This window comes from Rhamphochromis sp. 'chilingali' (genome assembly GCF_963969265.1).
Source record: "Rhamphochromis sp. 'chilingali' genome assembly, chromosome: 4".
Taxonomy (NCBI): domain Eukaryota; kingdom Metazoa; phylum Chordata; class Actinopteri; order Cichliformes; family Cichlidae; genus Rhamphochromis; species Rhamphochromis sp. 'chilingali'.
In genome coordinates, this window is record NC_137948.1 from 27,959,322 (window position 1) to 27,975,176 (window position 15,855).

The 15,855-nt window shown below is 40.9% G+C and overlaps 2 protein-coding genes across 10 annotated transcripts in view; both read right to left on the bottom strand.

The window, feature by feature from the left end:
• Positions 1-146: 146 nt before the first annotated feature.
• Positions 147-10,727, bottom strand: tmem192 (transmembrane protein 192). 4 transcript variants are annotated; one of them, XM_080879307.1, is made up of 6 exons: positions 10,576-10,727; positions 9,673-9,828; positions 9,319-9,580; positions 9,082-9,204; positions 2,065-2,170; positions 147-847 (listed from the first exon to the last, which is right to left on the bottom strand). In XM_080879307.1, the coding sequence occupies exons 1-6, from the start codon at positions 10,603-10,605 to the stop codon at positions 733-735; spliced, it is 792 nt and encodes a 263-aa protein (XP_080735433.1). In that variant the 5' UTR covers positions 10,606-10,727; the 3' UTR covers positions 147-732. The 4 variants fall into 4 exon arrangements, with proteins under 4 accessions (XP_080735433.1, XP_080735434.1, XP_080735435.1 ...); XM_080879308.1 differs by having other exon boundaries at positions 9,673-9,825; positions 10,576-10,722; XM_080879309.1 differs by lacking the exon at positions 10,576-10,727 and adding an exon at positions 10,391-10,521.
• Positions 10,728-11,461: 734 nt separating this feature from the next.
• Positions 11,462-15,855, bottom strand: part of LOC308394952 (LIM and calponin homology domains-containing protein 1-like) — a 31,610-nt gene continuing 27,216 nt past the window's right edge. For all 6 annotated transcript variants that reach the window (XM_080879579.1, XM_080879577.1, XM_080879578.1 and 3 more), the window contains 7 exons: positions 15,749-15,841; positions 15,432-15,633; positions 15,168-15,267; positions 14,760-14,834; positions 14,515-14,623; positions 13,130-13,232; positions 11,462-12,802 (listed from right to left, as the gene is read on the bottom strand). In XM_080879579.1, coding sequence (XP_080735705.1) covers positions 12,777-12,802; positions 13,130-13,232; positions 14,515-14,623; positions 14,760-14,834; positions 15,168-15,267; positions 15,432-15,633; positions 15,749-15,841 — 708 coding nt within the window. In that variant the 3' untranslated portion in view covers positions 11,462-12,776. The remainder of the gene's footprint in view (positions 12,803-13,129; positions 13,233-14,514; positions 14,624-14,759; positions 14,835-15,167; positions 15,268-15,431; positions 15,634-15,748; positions 15,842-15,855) is intronic.

A 15,855-nucleotide genomic window follows, 5' to 3' on the forward strand; every position in this document is an offset into this window, starting at 1 on the left:
CTGATGTTGACACTGCTGTGTTTCTATTGTTTCGTGCTCTTGCACCACATCACACAAGATAAACACTCGCCGACAAAAACAAAGCAGTTGCCACATACTTGGATACAGTCTCAACTCTCGCAGTGAAAAGGCTTTAAAAATCACAAGAATATTAAAGATTTATTGAAATCTGATCACAAACGATTCCAGTGACTGAACAAAGAAACACACTCCCCAAATAAACCACCGGCACACACATTTTTAGATACATAAAAAGCACTTACACGTTTTACAGCATGGTTTAACCGCTCTCGTTTAGTTTGATGCTGATAAGTGACAACCTCTCCCTGCTCGGTGAAGATGATCTTTAGAACAATTTCACCGCTCTGTTTCTTTCACAGCAACAAAAAGCGGCAGCACACGTGGGTCACCGGGGGTCGTGGCACAGTGATAACCCCCCCGCCCACCTCTGATCTGTGACCCACGACTTCTCCCCTCTGCCTCTTTAACTGCCCTCCCGCTTTCAGTTCACCTCCTCCTCCATTATCTGTCCATTTCAGGTGAAGATGCCCCACAGAGGAGCCCTCTCACTCAGTCTGTGTGTACAGGTGCATTTGCCCACAGCTTCCCCTTCTTTTAAAGCCTCCAATTGCTTTTTTAAAATTCCTTGTAGAGTTAAATGATCAGGCTCTTTTTCCCCCAGAGTGTTGGAGGGTGTCCTCGTCTGGCATCGAGGAAGAGGCCAAACTGTGGTTAGTGCTGTGCGGTGAGGTTGAGCAGCCTCTTGCTCAGTATGGTGTTGTGCTGTTTCAGGTACTCGATCAGATCGGCCTGTTTCTCCACCACCTCCTCCAGATTAGAGCTTCCTCTGTAACAAAAATAAGAGTTTGTAAAAGATCCTCATACAAGAATACCAGCCTTGAGGGTTATCTCAAGTATTTCTCAAACTATGCAGCAATAAAAAAAAAAAAAAATGTCTACAAAATCTTCAAAAAGAGTGTGAGGGTCCAAAAATGCCGCCATCATCTCCGAGCCGAAGCTCATTTAAAATGGACTGAGGGAAAGTGGAAAGCTGTTCTGTAGTCAGACGAATTGAAATTTGAAAGTCTTTCTGCAGACAACACCAAAGAGCAGAGGGAGCATCCAGCTTGCTTCGGCGCTCAGTTCAAAAGTAAGCATCTTTTGTGTACATTAGTGTCAATGTACATTTGGAAAGCCATCATCAATGCTGAAAGGTATACACGCAGCTTTTGGGGTGACACGCGCTCCCATCCAGGTGACGTCTTACTCGTGAAAGACGTTCCATATTTGAGCAAGACAATGCTAAGCCACACACTGCATCTACTGCTACAGCATGTCTTTGTAGCAGAAGAGTCCAGGTGCTTAACTGGCCTACAGGTCAGATCTTACCCGAATAAAAAAAAACATAATATAAAAAAATTAAAATTGGCCAGTCATTAAATGGAAAATAAGACCCAAGACTGAGCAGCTAGGATCCTGTATTAGACGAGAATGAGACAACATTCCTCTCCAGCAGCTCCTCTCCTCAGTGCCCAGATGTTTACAGACTTGTTAAAAGAAGACTGGATGCTACACATGACCCTGTCTCACATGTTTTGGTATCTGATTGTATATACACAGGTTTGGAAGCAACATATGCTACCAGCCAGGGCTTGCTTGTTTCAGTAAGAAATTAAAGTCTGCACATATTAGAGCACCTCACTCACTGAAATATTTAATTCACTATGAAACAAAACAAACAAACAAAAAGATCACAAAGGAAGCCTGTAAAACATGCACCAAGTCTCATGTTGTGCCTCATCAGGCCCACATGACTGCATCTCCAAGCACTAACATCATAAAATTGTACTTTTTACCAAAGTTATTTTGTAATCTTTACCATCTGAATGTGAGGTAAATTGTAAACCGATCACGGGAGATGCTCTTAAACTGATCCCTTTTAAAATGGAAACTCATGCTGCTATGGCTTAAAATCACATTCATTCAATTCATGTGTCTCCACAGAGGAAACTTAAATCTGAGCACAGCGACACTTCTGTGGGTGCCTGAGTGAAACTGCTGTACCTGAATCCCGTCTCAGTCGGTGCGTTGGTGACGCTGTAGGTGTGTGAAAGCTCTTCCTGGCTCACATCTGGTGCAGCGCGCTCTCTGTTGAACCGCATCACTTTAACTGGAAAAGCAAACAAAAAGCTCTTAGCCTCGCAATAAAATCATCAAACCCGAGTTTTAATGCTGCCGACTGCTTGTAAAGGCACACAGACATTATTGAGCAGTGACAGGTTTCTACCCACGATAATCACCTAGGTGAGAAACATGACACTTTTAAAAAAAAATTTAAATTGTTTTTCATCCCTCTGACTCTCCTAAACACATAGAGGCTGTTATATCCTGCAGTTAGTTCTTATGGGCTGCCATATCCTGCACTTAAACCTCTAATTCTCACACCCTAAACATGCACCTTTACTAAGGGGTGGTGCTAGCAGCAAGGTGTGTGTATGGTGGGTCCAATAGTTTACAGTAAGAGAAGCTGCAAACAAAATATGTGCTGGAGGAGTTTTTAGGGTCACAAGGCTACGGTTTGAGTACGTCTGTAAGCCTGTATGGGTGAGGCTGCGATGAAGGCCAAAGGGAGGAGCTGGCCGAGTATTGATAAGACTTGAGCGTCATTAGCCAGAAGAAATTGTCAGGGAGGTTCTAAAGAGCACTATCTTTACTTTGCTACAGTGCAGCATCTCAACATCAACACTCACACACAATCCAAAGAAATGCTACACATTCCTGCATAATGAGGCCCTAAATCTGTGTGTGTGTGCTCACAAGTAAATAAAGCAATAATAAGTAAGTATTTGTGGGAGAGATTCCTACATTCCTCAGAAATGAGGTGGAGGAGAGAAAAGCAAAAGGTATAAAGGCAAAATGTCACGATGAGCCTTTGTTTGATGCAGAAAAATCACAAACTGCTCTGAAATATTTACAATACCAGGAGAGAGAAAAAAAAATCAACCATTTTCCCAGCTCACAAAAACGCTTTCATATATTAAATTAAAAAAAAAAAAAAAATTAAAAGAAAAGTTTCATACACGAAAAATGCCTTTCAAAAATATATTTTTTTTAAAAAGCAGATGTATGGACAAATGTCCCTGAAAACTTTGCAGATTTCATTTTACTTTAAATATATTTGAACATTTAGCCGTTTTAACTTACATTAATTAGAACATTTAACAACGCAAATAAATCTAAGGAAAGCATGCACTGCATGCGGCAGGAAAAATCTTATTAACATCATAAAATGATGTATTTACATTTAGTTTTAGCAGACACACTGTCAGCGCTGCAGGCATCTGCTTCAGTAAAATTCCGACTTCAACAGACAGACAACAGGATGGATGGATTGGGCAGTGTAAAGGAAGTGATACATTTCACATGTTCTTGTTACAGACTCTCACGGCTGGACAGACAGAGCTCAGGCCTGGTCTGCTCGCATCTGAGAAGCCTCAATGACCCATCCAGGAAGGCCCATTTCCAGGTGACAACAGCAAAGCTGCAGAAGTGCTGAGAGCGAATGCGCCCAGCATGGTAGTGCGCCGGAAGTGTCGGTGCGGCGCGGCTTTGCAGACCCCACGTCTACATTGTTGTAGCTATGCACCATCAGCAGGGGGCAGTGTCAAAAATATGTCCCACAACCAGTTATGTGGGCTACTCTTGTTAAAGTTTGTGGTGTTACAACTTCTACCACGAAAAGACAAGCGTTACCACAAGAGTCTTTCTAGTGAAGCAAAGCAAAACAATGAAAACTACTGACTGAAGCCATACTTGATGCTTTTCAACAAAGCTTTGAGATTCTTAATGTTTTTGAAGGACCACATGCAAGTACATCTGCATAACAGCTTTGGTAAAGTTCCCACAATCCTCCTTCTCTTAGCCAAAGAGCATCAATGCAGCACCATGACCTAGCCACATAACAGAGAGGAACCAGCAAGAACACACTTTTGAACAGAAAGCATATAGATAACAGAGAGAAGCAGCGGTGAAGTCTTCTAGGTGTAGTATATGCTATGAAAAAACATCAAAGTCGGGCACAGAGTAGCAAAAAGTGGTTAAGAACAGCAGAGCCGAGACCCTGTGGAACTTCAAGTTCCAGACACACGAGCAGCTGCTGACTAACCGGCCAGACACAGCGGTGGCTGACGAGAAGCAGAGGAGGCCAGCTGTGACAGATGTGGTAATCCCAGCTGACAATAACATCAGAAAGAAGGAGCACGAGAAGACGGAGAAGTAGCAGGGCCTGAAGGAACCAGTGGAACAGATGGTGGACAGAGTGGAGGAATTTGGTATATTAGGCTAGGAGAACACACAACAGGTTCAACATCTGAGATGATGAGCAGTGCAGTCCTGGGAACAGCTAAGATACTGCTCTGAATCCTAAAACTCCCAGGCTTCCGGTGTAGCAATCAGTGGGTAGAAAGAAGAACGCCAGTGCTCAGTTTCCAATAACTATAGATCTTTTGCAAGTAGGTCAGCCGAGAGCATGTTTTCCCTTACGAGTAATGTTGTCTAAGAGTCTTTTCTATCAGTAAATAGATAAAGTAAGCCACAGTATTGCAAACAATGAGCACAGGGTAATTTTTCATGCAAACCGACCCACATTTACTATATATAGCGAGGTGTGTTGAATGAGGCGCATTAAAAAGGCACATTAACATTTATCATTTACCTGCAGGGAAAAATATTCCAAGCATTAAACATCGATGATTATTTATCATTCATAAAATGGTGTGAGAGATTAAATATTCACTTGTAGTCTGCACTGACAGGCATCAAACAAATATATTCTAAAATAATAATAATAGTAATAATGATAAAATAATGGAGGACCTCCTGATCAAAAATGTGGTTTGAATCTTTTAAAAGTGATTCAGTCTTGTTTTACTTCTCCCCATCATGCAGTATATGGGGTTGGTGTGTGATCGGGTTATACTGCAGCTATCAGCATCAATGTGTGTGTGTCTCTGTTGTGCCCTGCAGTGCTTACACTAAGTTCTTGGTCAGCCAGAAGAGAGAGATGTAAGGTAGGCCTTTGAAGGCCGGGGCATGGCTTTGATGTGCAAGGAGGTCTATAGAGGAGAGGGTATTGATGTTAAAATGAGAGAGGTCGAAACATACAGAAAACCTTCAAAGACACACACACACACGAGCACAGACACATACCCACACACGCAATCACAATCAGGCACGCACTTCAAAGACAAGTTGAACGAGGACTTTATGGCTGCAGGCATTACATCTCTCTCTGAGAAAAAGAAGAAAAAGAGTTTGCTTTTTTCATTTTCTTTTTCACGACCTCACTGGTGCCACCTTGACTCTCTCCGATCTGTCAGGGTGCCTGTTTGTGCTCGGTTCGTGCTGTGAGGCATCGTTCTGATTGTGCTATGCCTGACTGCACTGATCTGAGCAGGAATGCAACCGGTGACCAGGGACACCCCCCACCACACACAAACACACTGAAAAACCAGCACTGTAAACACAGGGACAATGTGCATGGGTCTCCCATGGGTGAAGAGGGTGAAGGGGGTGAGGGCTACCCTTTGGCTAGGTTAAATCCTAATGCCTCTAATCTTTTCTCTGTGGCTCTTCGGTATCTTCATCTCACATCTGTGCCCCTCAGCTGCCAAACACAACTTTAATATGGATTTCCTTTCATCACATGATTCTTCAATATCAGCATCCTCTGATTTAGCATCTTTAACAGGAGTTTTCACTCAGAGGGAGGCAGGACTTCTCTCACACACACACACACACACACACACACACACACACACACACACACACACACACACACACACACACACACACACACACACACACACACACACACACACACACACACACACACACACACACACACACACACACACACACGGCAAAATACTGTTAACTGCCGATTACGACAATATCGCATCGTGGTATTTTTGAAGACAACAAATTGCAATTCACACAATTGATTAAAAAAACAGATCTTTGTCATATGTTGCTGCGATCTTCACCCTCTGACACTTTGGATAAGCCTCAGTTCCTCTAATCTGGATAAGCAGTTAAAAGAAACGGGTGGATGGATGTAGCGGTTGCGTTTGTTAGGGGTTAAGATGCCAACCATGAGCCACAACGTCTCCAGATCACTAGCACCTGGGGGGGCTTTAGTCACATCTCTCTCATTCATTTCCTGTGGTTCCTCCCCGTTCTTCAACAAAGGCAGAAAAACAAATCTGTATAACCCCGATAACTTGCCAAATGAAACCAGATACCTTTTTAGTGCCTTATTTACTAAAAACAAAACAAACAAAAAATTTCTTTCCTTCTTTAAAACTTCTATTCTTCTCAGACACGTCATGAATGAGTGAACCACATAAGAAGATTTTAAATCAGTGAACTACTTCATAAAATCAAAAAATTAAGAATTGCTTTGGGTGCGTCTGCTTTTGATTCCTTTCCCCTGAACTAAAATTTGACTTCCTGCTACCACACAGTTTAGTTTGATGTGCCTCAAATGGAAAACTGGGAAGAATTTCAAGAATTTCTGGAGATTTATATTAAAATAAGGCGTTGACTTAATTTACAGCTGTGCACGTACGCGGTGTATAGCTTCATCTTATAAAATACTTACGTACAATTAAATGAAGTAAATCTGAGTCTCTGTCCTGTAAAACCATCTGAACACAGCAGTGTCTTCTACTATACCCGGTCCTCCTGTATGAAAACTGATTTGGTTTTAGGCATGCACGGCATCACCTGCTTATTTCACTGCATGTGTGGAAAGCATGCATTTAATGCATTTCATGGCTAGATTATGGTTCTGTGCTTTTTATTTTTTGCCTTTTTAAAAATGCATCACACTGTTTGCAAGTCTGATTCTAAAGGCTGTTTCTACATAAAAAGCAAACTTTTAGCTAACCTGACATTAAAAAAACAAACAAACAAAAAAAAAAACCAGATGATAAAAAATTTTGTAGATTAGTTTGGTTTCACCATCCTAATGAGCAATTAGTTTTATACTACAAAAAGCAGCGTCACAGTGAGGGACCTTTCCGTTAATAGCCGCTGCTTCGAGCCAACAAGCTACCAAAGCTACTTAATCTGAAATGTGTATCACAGGGTTAAATAACAATAGCTAAATTTAACCAGTTTGTTCTTGAGGGTTAAGGCAAAGGAAACGCACACAGTGGACACACAGACAGTGTTCAAAGTCTGCAAACACCGTGCTGAATCTGAAGCAAAGAATCAGCAGATCAGCAGAGAGGAGGAGGGTGGACAGAGAGTTGAATGGTTGATTGTCATGCTGTCGAGTCTGAAAAGGGCAGGGCAGGTATTGTAATGCAAACGCACTAAGACACAGTGTGGGGGTAGTGTGTGTGTAATGTAATCTACAGGGTGTGCCTCTCAATATAAAAAACAGCTGATGTTAGAGCTGCTATCTAATAAGTAATGCTGCAGCACAAAAAACACACTCTTATTATGAACTAGTGATTGAGAACCAACAGTAAAAAAGTGTTATTACATTCAACTCTACAAGCTGTATGGAAGCCAGTGAATGTGGTAGAGATAAAGTCCCAAACGTCTCTGGAGGTCTTATATCAGCTGTTTTTTTTTTTAATCTGAGAAAAAACATCAAAAAAACCAAAACAAAATAAACTGATATTCGGTATTTAGTCAAGAGTTGTTTTCACAATGAAACTCTGGAAAATATCTGGAAAAACCTGGTCTGTGCATTATCTTACATGTGGCAGACACAGGACACCCACTTGCTCGCTCGCGATAGACTCTCTGGACAATTACTTGCTCTATTCCCACAAGGATTCAGTCAAACATTACACAGACTTTACTAGAAAGCAGGCAGGTTAAAGACTGTTTAATGTCTGCCCCGACTGATTAGGGCAAAAAATGTCTTTAACAGTTAAAAAAAAAAAAAAAAAGGAAAAAAAAGAAAAAAGAAGAATGATTAAGCTAAGCATGGACTTCCTGTTTATTTTTCCATGTGCTGCCTTTTTGCAGCTAATATACAATACGGGATGCTGTGTAATAATAATAATAATAATAATGACGATGATGAATGTAATAACAGAATTCACTGGTATTGTATATCCGTTTTTAATGCAGTGCTGGCTGAGGGCCTGAAGCTCACAGGCATCCAGTAGTGACTTTAAGTCTTGTTCCTTTCTACAGAGAGATTTCCCCAGATTCTTAATGTACTCCAAATGAGATATAGCCATTCAGGGAACATTATTTTTTAAAATTTTCCACAATTTATAGATGCTGTTTTTGTGCAGATCAGTGAAACTCTGCTTTTCCAGTATGCTCATTTTTATACTAAAGTCACTAACCTGTTGCCAGTTAACCTGATTAGTTGAAAATGTTTTTGCAGCTGTTTCATTTTAGCACCACTTACTTTTCCAACCTTTTGCTCTCCCGGTCCCAACTTTTTTGAGACGTGTTGCCGCTGAAGAAATTCAAAGTGAGCTGAGATTTTTTAAGAATATTAAAACATCTCATTTTAAACATTTCATTCATCTTCAGTGTTCTATTGTGAATAAAATATTGGTGTATGAAGTTGAAAATGATTGCATTCTGTCTTTATTCACACACGTCCCAAACCACACCCAGACTTAAGTTTGACCACAACGAGTTTATCTGATCTGTACGTAAAGGAACTTATATTTCAGTTTCTTCTTCATAAAGAATTTTAAAACTGTATATTTTGTCTATACCTACCCTTTTTCAAATGTATATTTGATTTTTAAAATGGTTTATTACTCTACAACTTCAAGGTTAAACTATTTAGATGTGACAGGGAAGGTAGGAAAAAACAAGTACATGTGCAGACTAATTGGTTAGCAACAAGGAGCTCGAGTTTCATCTTTCAAAAAATAATTGTCTTGGTGTTTCAGAATGTAAGCCTGAGTATTTGATGTTAAAGGTCTATATACATTATTTTAGAAACCTTAAATTTGTCTGCAGTCCTACAAAAGGGTCAATCTTAAATCCCCGATTGAGATTCTTTTACTCAACATTAAAATAAGATCACTTTACCTATGTAATACAGCAGGTATGGCAATGTCAACAAGACCTCAAATCCCAGAATACTGAGCAGCACGTAGACGTGTACAGTCTGTGGTAATCTCGCAGCCAGAAGAGTCATAAGCAGAGCGTTTCCTGTTCACACACACAGAAATATAAACACTTACTTATGTTTTAGGATTACTGCCACCTTGTGGATAACACTGCCCATTACAGATTCATTCACTGTATCCTCATGAAAAGTTGTACCTGCAGAGTGTATGATGAACGGCACCTGTTTCAGCCTCTGCATTTGTCTGTAAAACCGCAGGTATCCTCTGCTCCGAGCACGACTGTGGTGGTGATGCACGCAGCCTGTGAACACCAGCACCAGAATCCATAAACACGACTTTGCGAACACGATGACGCTGTCGCCTTGGACTCTCCCCAAAATACTCTTACACACTTCCTCTTGGCCGAATTTTAATACACACAGCACTGCCACGCAGACAGACAACACAACATAAACCACCTGAAAAGAACAAGAGAGTAGAGGATTTGAGACTTACTGGTATTTAATGACTTGGTGAACACTGCGTATGTGCAAATGTGTGCATATCATACATTCAGCAGAGTCAGCAGGATGGCATGGCAGTGTGTTGGCACAGTCTGAAACTCTCTCCTGATGGCAGAGTGGAGGGCATCCGCAGAGATCAGGGGCCCATCCACCAAAGGCTCTTCCTCTATGCTTCGTGTCATATCTGCGGAGGAGCCTGCCTGCTAAAACAAACACATACATGCTTTATGCAACTGCCGCCAGGTCGCTTAAAAGTACCTTAAATTCATTAAGTACGATCAGATCCTTGAGTTTGAGTTGATTTAGCAGCTGTTTACAGGAAGAAACAGCAAATTTAAACGGTTTTTATCTCAAATTCACTATGGGCTTTTGGGTCTGATAGAAGTAATAAGTGGTGACTGAAAACAATGACTTCCCAAACTTACCCAGAAGCAGGTCTGCAATTAATTTGAGAGCAGACCAAGCAGGTCTGGCTTTAAGGTTTGTGTGCACTTCGAAAATGTATGCAAAACTAACGAGTATTTAAGGCTAGTCAGTCAAGGTTTAGGCACTTAGAAGCGTAAAGACAACTTATGGTGTGCTTACTCCACACCACTTGTGCTGGCTACTAAAAGAAAAAAAGAAGCTAATATAGGGTTTCAGTTCTTAATCTCGGTTCAATATCGGCACTGAAAATAAGGGAAATGAGCACATATTCATGAGTTAAAGAACTCGGTAGAGATATATAGAGCAAACATTTACTAGTTAATTATTTCCAAAACAAACCTGCTGCGGAACAAGAGAAGCAGAGTCGCAGCTAATTCACGTCTCATCGTGTTGTTTTTAGCCGACAGCTTCAACTAGCCAGCTAGCTCACAAGCTAACTTCCGCGTGCAGTTAAACATCAATATAAGGAAACAAGCGCGCTGTTGACGTGGCAATCAATTTAATGTGGATTGAAAGGTACGTACTGCATAAAGCGAGGGTCCCTTTGGGTCCATCTGTCCGGACGTTCAGCGTTTTTAAAATAACAACAACAAACTACATTGGCTTACAATTTATTTGCCAGATAGGTCAGGTGAATATTAGTAAACTTCCGGTCCTTCCTTTTTTGGCGCCGTTTTCTGGCTACTTGCTCAATAGTTCCGTTTTTTTTTTTTTTAATTTTAAAACCGAAAAATAATTACATCAAAACGACTTCAGATTGCGGTAAAGCCAAAACCGGACCGGATATGAAAAAAAGTTTACTGGTGTAAAAACCAGTTACTTTTTTAAAGGCTCATTGAAAAGAGTTTTAAGCCTCAAACAAACTCATCCATCTACGAGGTGAACTATGAACAAAAAACTTGTGATCTGAATTTCTAAAGTGGGAAATGAAAAAAAGGCGAAGGTTTTAAGGGTGAAGAAATGACTCATCCTTCACACTACACTACTCATAATGTACTACAAAACCCGGATTACAATGCCAAGAGCTTACGTAGTGCTGTCTCAGAACATTTTATATATATTTTGTTATTTTTGTTTGTTTCTGTGTGTGTAATAAAATATAATACGACCTTCCTGAAACATTTGAACATTTCCATGGTAACAGCGAACAGCACCAATCAGAGACCTCGCTGGAATTTAGGCTTCTGGGTAAAGTAGTTTTCCCGCGATATCGAAAAACAAAACTGTTATTTGCTAAAATAACGCTGAGATCACAGAGTTTCGAAGGGAGCACATACCGTCGTTTAACAGCGTCGAAGCTCGTAGTAAGTGTACTTGGCATGGCTATAACATTACAGCTCATAATCAAAATCGTTTATGTTGATGTCAGCATGAAAGTAAATCCAAATAAAGAAACAGATAGCATCCCATTTAAAACATTTTATTGATAAACATACAGTTACTATAAAAGACAATGAACTGTGCTCTATTCCTCTGAGAGATGAAGAAGCTGTCAGGTTTCCAGATTGAGGCGAGACAAGAGAGGATAGGACAGTTCAGATTATTCTCTGGGGAGGCAACGCTTGTGATACAGAGGCAAATGAGGAGAGATTTTAGGACACTGTGGATTACCTTAAGAAGATATTAAAACAGGGAAGCAGCAAGTAACATTATGTCATTGGTTTAGTTCACTGGAGGCGATGGAAGAGGACAGCAGGTGATTAGGAGAGGCTGATCCATTTAACATTTATTTTTTGCTGGTATGGAACTGTGCATTAAGTCAAATCACACACTGCATTCATACACACACACACACACACACACACACACACACACACACACACACACACACACACACACACACACACACACACACTGTGCCAAGACCTTTAGGTCTGTATGAGTGTGAAATACTCCTGCACACTCCACTCGCCTTCGCATTCATTACATAAGGCACTGATTCAGGTGCAGTCTGTGAGAAGAAACAATGGCTAAAACATCCTAAAGGGAAATTATTTAAAATTCAAAGAACAAGCATTATTACTTAACAACATGCATTCTCATTCCTGTAAAATGACTTATAGAAGAAAATCAAAAACAAAATCATCAGAATGATGTACGACAAACACAAGGATAGGTAAGAAAATAACAACTCACTATCCATCTGAGCAATACTCACAAAAACTTATATATATATGTTACTTTTATCCATGCAAAACTGTAAACACAAAACCCAAAAATAAAGGAGAAGGTATGAGTAAGGCATTATAATGGTCAAGCTACTTCAGGTTATCCAACCTGAACCCCTTTTGCATCACACTCAAGAGAGTGGAGTCACATGATCAATGCAGAAGCAGGAGTTAATGAGTCAAGATTTGGGAGGCCGATGTGTTACAGACAGTAGTGTTCAGCTCTTGGAGTAAGATCTCTATTGAATGTCTTGTATGGATGTGCAAACGCCTAAACAAACTGGTTTTTTGATTACATCCATGCTACACATACTAAAAACAAGTGTATACACGTGTACGGTTAAGAAGTATAGCGATAGTCCTGCAAGTCCATGTAGTTGAGACTTTTGACCCACGTGGATTCAGACTCCTCGTTGTGAACATCCACGTGAGCTGTTGTGCATTCAAGGAGGAAAAAAGATGATGACTTGTAGCGTCAAGACTGTTTCAGTGTGATTCAGGGTTTTAGAAGAGTTCTCCACCCAATCACAGAGGGTCCAGCTCCAAAACAGTGGTCATCATAGTGTGGTGGGCTGACCTCGGCCTGCAAACAGAAACAGACATTAACAGTCATATAATAAGTTTACACTGAAATGGTTTGTACTATCTAAAATGTTTGGTATGTGAGATAAAGACAGAAACGATGTCTGTATATACTCATACTATAGAAGTTACTCAGACACCACAGACATTACAAAAATCCGATAAACAAAAAAAAGATGTTAGCAGTCAAAAAGCTGAAGTCAAAATGGAGCCCACAAACCAACGGGTGACATCACACAGGCTAGGTATGTGTTTTGTATGCCATCTGTGTGCAGGACAGGATGCAGTCCCTCTGTGCTGGTTTGTGTGGGTGTGCGTGTCTTCTCACCCCGAGATGCAATGTAGCACTCGTGGCAGCTCAGCATTCCCTTACGAATCCGTACGTCAGTCCCTGCAGTGGCGTCACCAAGCTGTACACCACACAGTCCACACTGCGTTTGGAAATACGGCAATTAACATTATGTACACACAGGACTGTCTTCATGTTGAAAACGCTCATTTTTACTCCTGTTGTGCATCAATTTTTTATGTGTTCTCTTCCTTGGACATAATTGTGATATAAACTCACCCACTTTATTATGTATACCTAACAGATCGGACCCCCTTGCCCACCCCTTATTTTTCCTTTCAGAAATGCTTCTTAAGCCATCAGTTGTCATAGATTCAACAAGGTGCTGGAAACATTCATCAGAGTATCACACAGTTGCTGCAGATTTTTCAGCTGTACAAATTTTGCAAATGTTTCTCTCATTGAAATTGTCACACCACTTTGGCAAGGTGCTCTGTTGTATTGAGATCTGGTGGCTGTGGAGGCCACTTGAGTACAGTGAACTCACTGTCGTGTTAAATGACCAGTTTGAGAGTATTTGAGCTTTGTGATTCGGTGTGTGATCCTGCTGGAAGTAGCCAACAGAAGATGGGTACACTGTGGCCATAAAAGAATGGAGATGGTCAGCAAAAATTGTCAGGTAGGCAGTGAAGATGAGATGATGCTCAGTTTGAGGTTATCTCAGCTTTGGGATATGGTGTGCTACTCTAGTCATTAAAGACTGGTACACTGTGGTCATAAAGAGATGGACATAGTCAGCAACAATACTGAGCAACAATATTTAGATAGTTTGTGATGTTGAAATGATACTCAGTTGGCACTAAGGGGCTCAAAGTGTGCCAAGAAAATATCCCCCGCATCACTACACAACCCAGCAGGATAGATTCATGCTTTCATGTCTTAATGTTGCAGCAGATATCGAGACTCATAAAACCAGGAAATGTTTTTCCAGTTTTCAAATGTCCAATTATGACTAAAAGAGCAAATTGTGTCTAAGGTTTCTTAGCTGACAGGAGTGGCTCTGGAGTGGTCTTTTGCTTCCAATCAGACATGTTGTGCCTTCAGACATGCTCTTTTTCATACTTGGTTGTAACAAGTGGTTATTTGAGTTAGTGTTGGCTACCAGGCCACCTTCAAAGCCACGCAAACTACATTCTTCCACATTCTGATGCTCACTTTGAACATAAGCAGGCCATCTTGACCATGTCTACACTGAGCGGCTGCCATGGGACTGGTTGAATAGGTATTCGTTTTTAGAAGCAGGTGAACAGGTGTACCTAATAAAGTGGCTGGTGGGTGTAGATGTGCTCAGGTGATCTCTGCGTATCTGCTTCGATATGGAGGAAAAATAAAATCATCTAATTAATCTGCATGAGCGTGCTAACCTTGAAACAGTGCATGTGGAAAAACAGTCCCAGCGTATCTATGATCATAGCAGCGCCTTTTCCCAGAGGCTGAGAACAACCAGTGCACAGTCTCTTTCCACTAACACACCTACACAAAAAAGAGAGCAGGGGAACAGTTAGTCAGATACAAACTCTGCTTTCCCCACATTAATGGATCTTCAATCTGCTGATCTGTGGTAATATTTCAGGTATTCATTGGTGCATATGTGTGCTAGCATCATCACCTGCTGGGTGAGGGAGGCTGAGGCTTTGGAGAGGAGGACTGTTGTTCACTTGTAACACCATCATGAGATCCAGATCTGAGGTTAAAAAAAGAAAAATATTCACATACACAGCTGAAAGATATGTGCCATGCTAGCACCCCCCCCCCCCCAAAAAACAAACAAACAAAAACAAACAAACAAACAAACAAACAAAAACAAACAAATAAACAAACAAAAGAAAGAAACAACTTAAATCTTCTGACAATTGAATATTAACACCAGACAGGAGAGGTTGCCATTTTATCACAGGGCTCTCCAGAGAGAGCGAAAGTGCGAACTGCTGCTGCCAGAATTCAATCCAATAAGTAAAACAACTGTATAAAATAACACAAGGGTGTAGATACAGGCATATACAGCCACCTGGTGTACCTTTTAACAACCTGTCCCTGGTTCAGCTGAGTATTGCGGTCCAGAGAGGCTGTTTTCCACAATTCCTGTTTCTTTGAAGGTTCAACATCAGCCCCAGAATCTATAAAAATGAATAACATAGTATGATAAACTCTAAAGAATGCTTTACTGTTCTCATTATAAACGTTGTCCTTTGGAGGCTAAAGCTTCTTTGATCCAACTTCTTCAGATGTTTGTTTTTTCCCTCGCTTTGTCGGTCCAGAAATGTAAGTACTTCATGCTCACCCTGGAAGAAATGCAGCTTTGATGCATGCTGATCTTCATTCCCTGTAGAGATTTTTTGGCCATTGTGCTGCAGAGGAACATTTTTTCCCTTTGTGTTGTCGTTTTCTGTACCAGGTGAGGTTGTCGCCGTCTGTCCTGACACCTGGTTTAACAGGCCGGTAGGATTGAGGGGTGTGACGGTCTCCTCTAGAATCCGTCTTTCCTGGAAGAAGCACAGAGAAAACAAAAAATCAAAGATGAAAAATAGGACGTGCAGAACCAGCACACATAGTTTTGGTTTTTTTTAGCTTAAAGTGAGTCTGTCTAGATGTTTGCACCTCTTCATTGTGCTTCCTCTCCTCCTCTTCCACCTCGAGCTGTGCTTTCTCCCATTCCTTCATCAGCTTCTCTTGCTCTCGCTGGTATTGCTCCTGAAGTGAAACAC

Excerpts from the sequence above, each read along its gene's own strand:
- tmem192 (XM_080879307.1), bottom strand. The coding sequence starts at position 10,605 with ATGGACCCAAAGGGACCCTCGCTTTATGCA. Across the intron at positions 9,829-10,575 it reads AGGGACCCTCGCTTTATGCA|CAGGCAGGCTCCTCCGCAGA; the intron begins GTACGTACCTTT and ends TGTTTGTTTTAG. Across the intron at positions 9,205-9,318 it reads GTTCATCATACACTCTGCAG|GAAACGCTCTGCTTATGACT; the intron begins GTACAACTTTTC and ends GTGTGTGAACAG.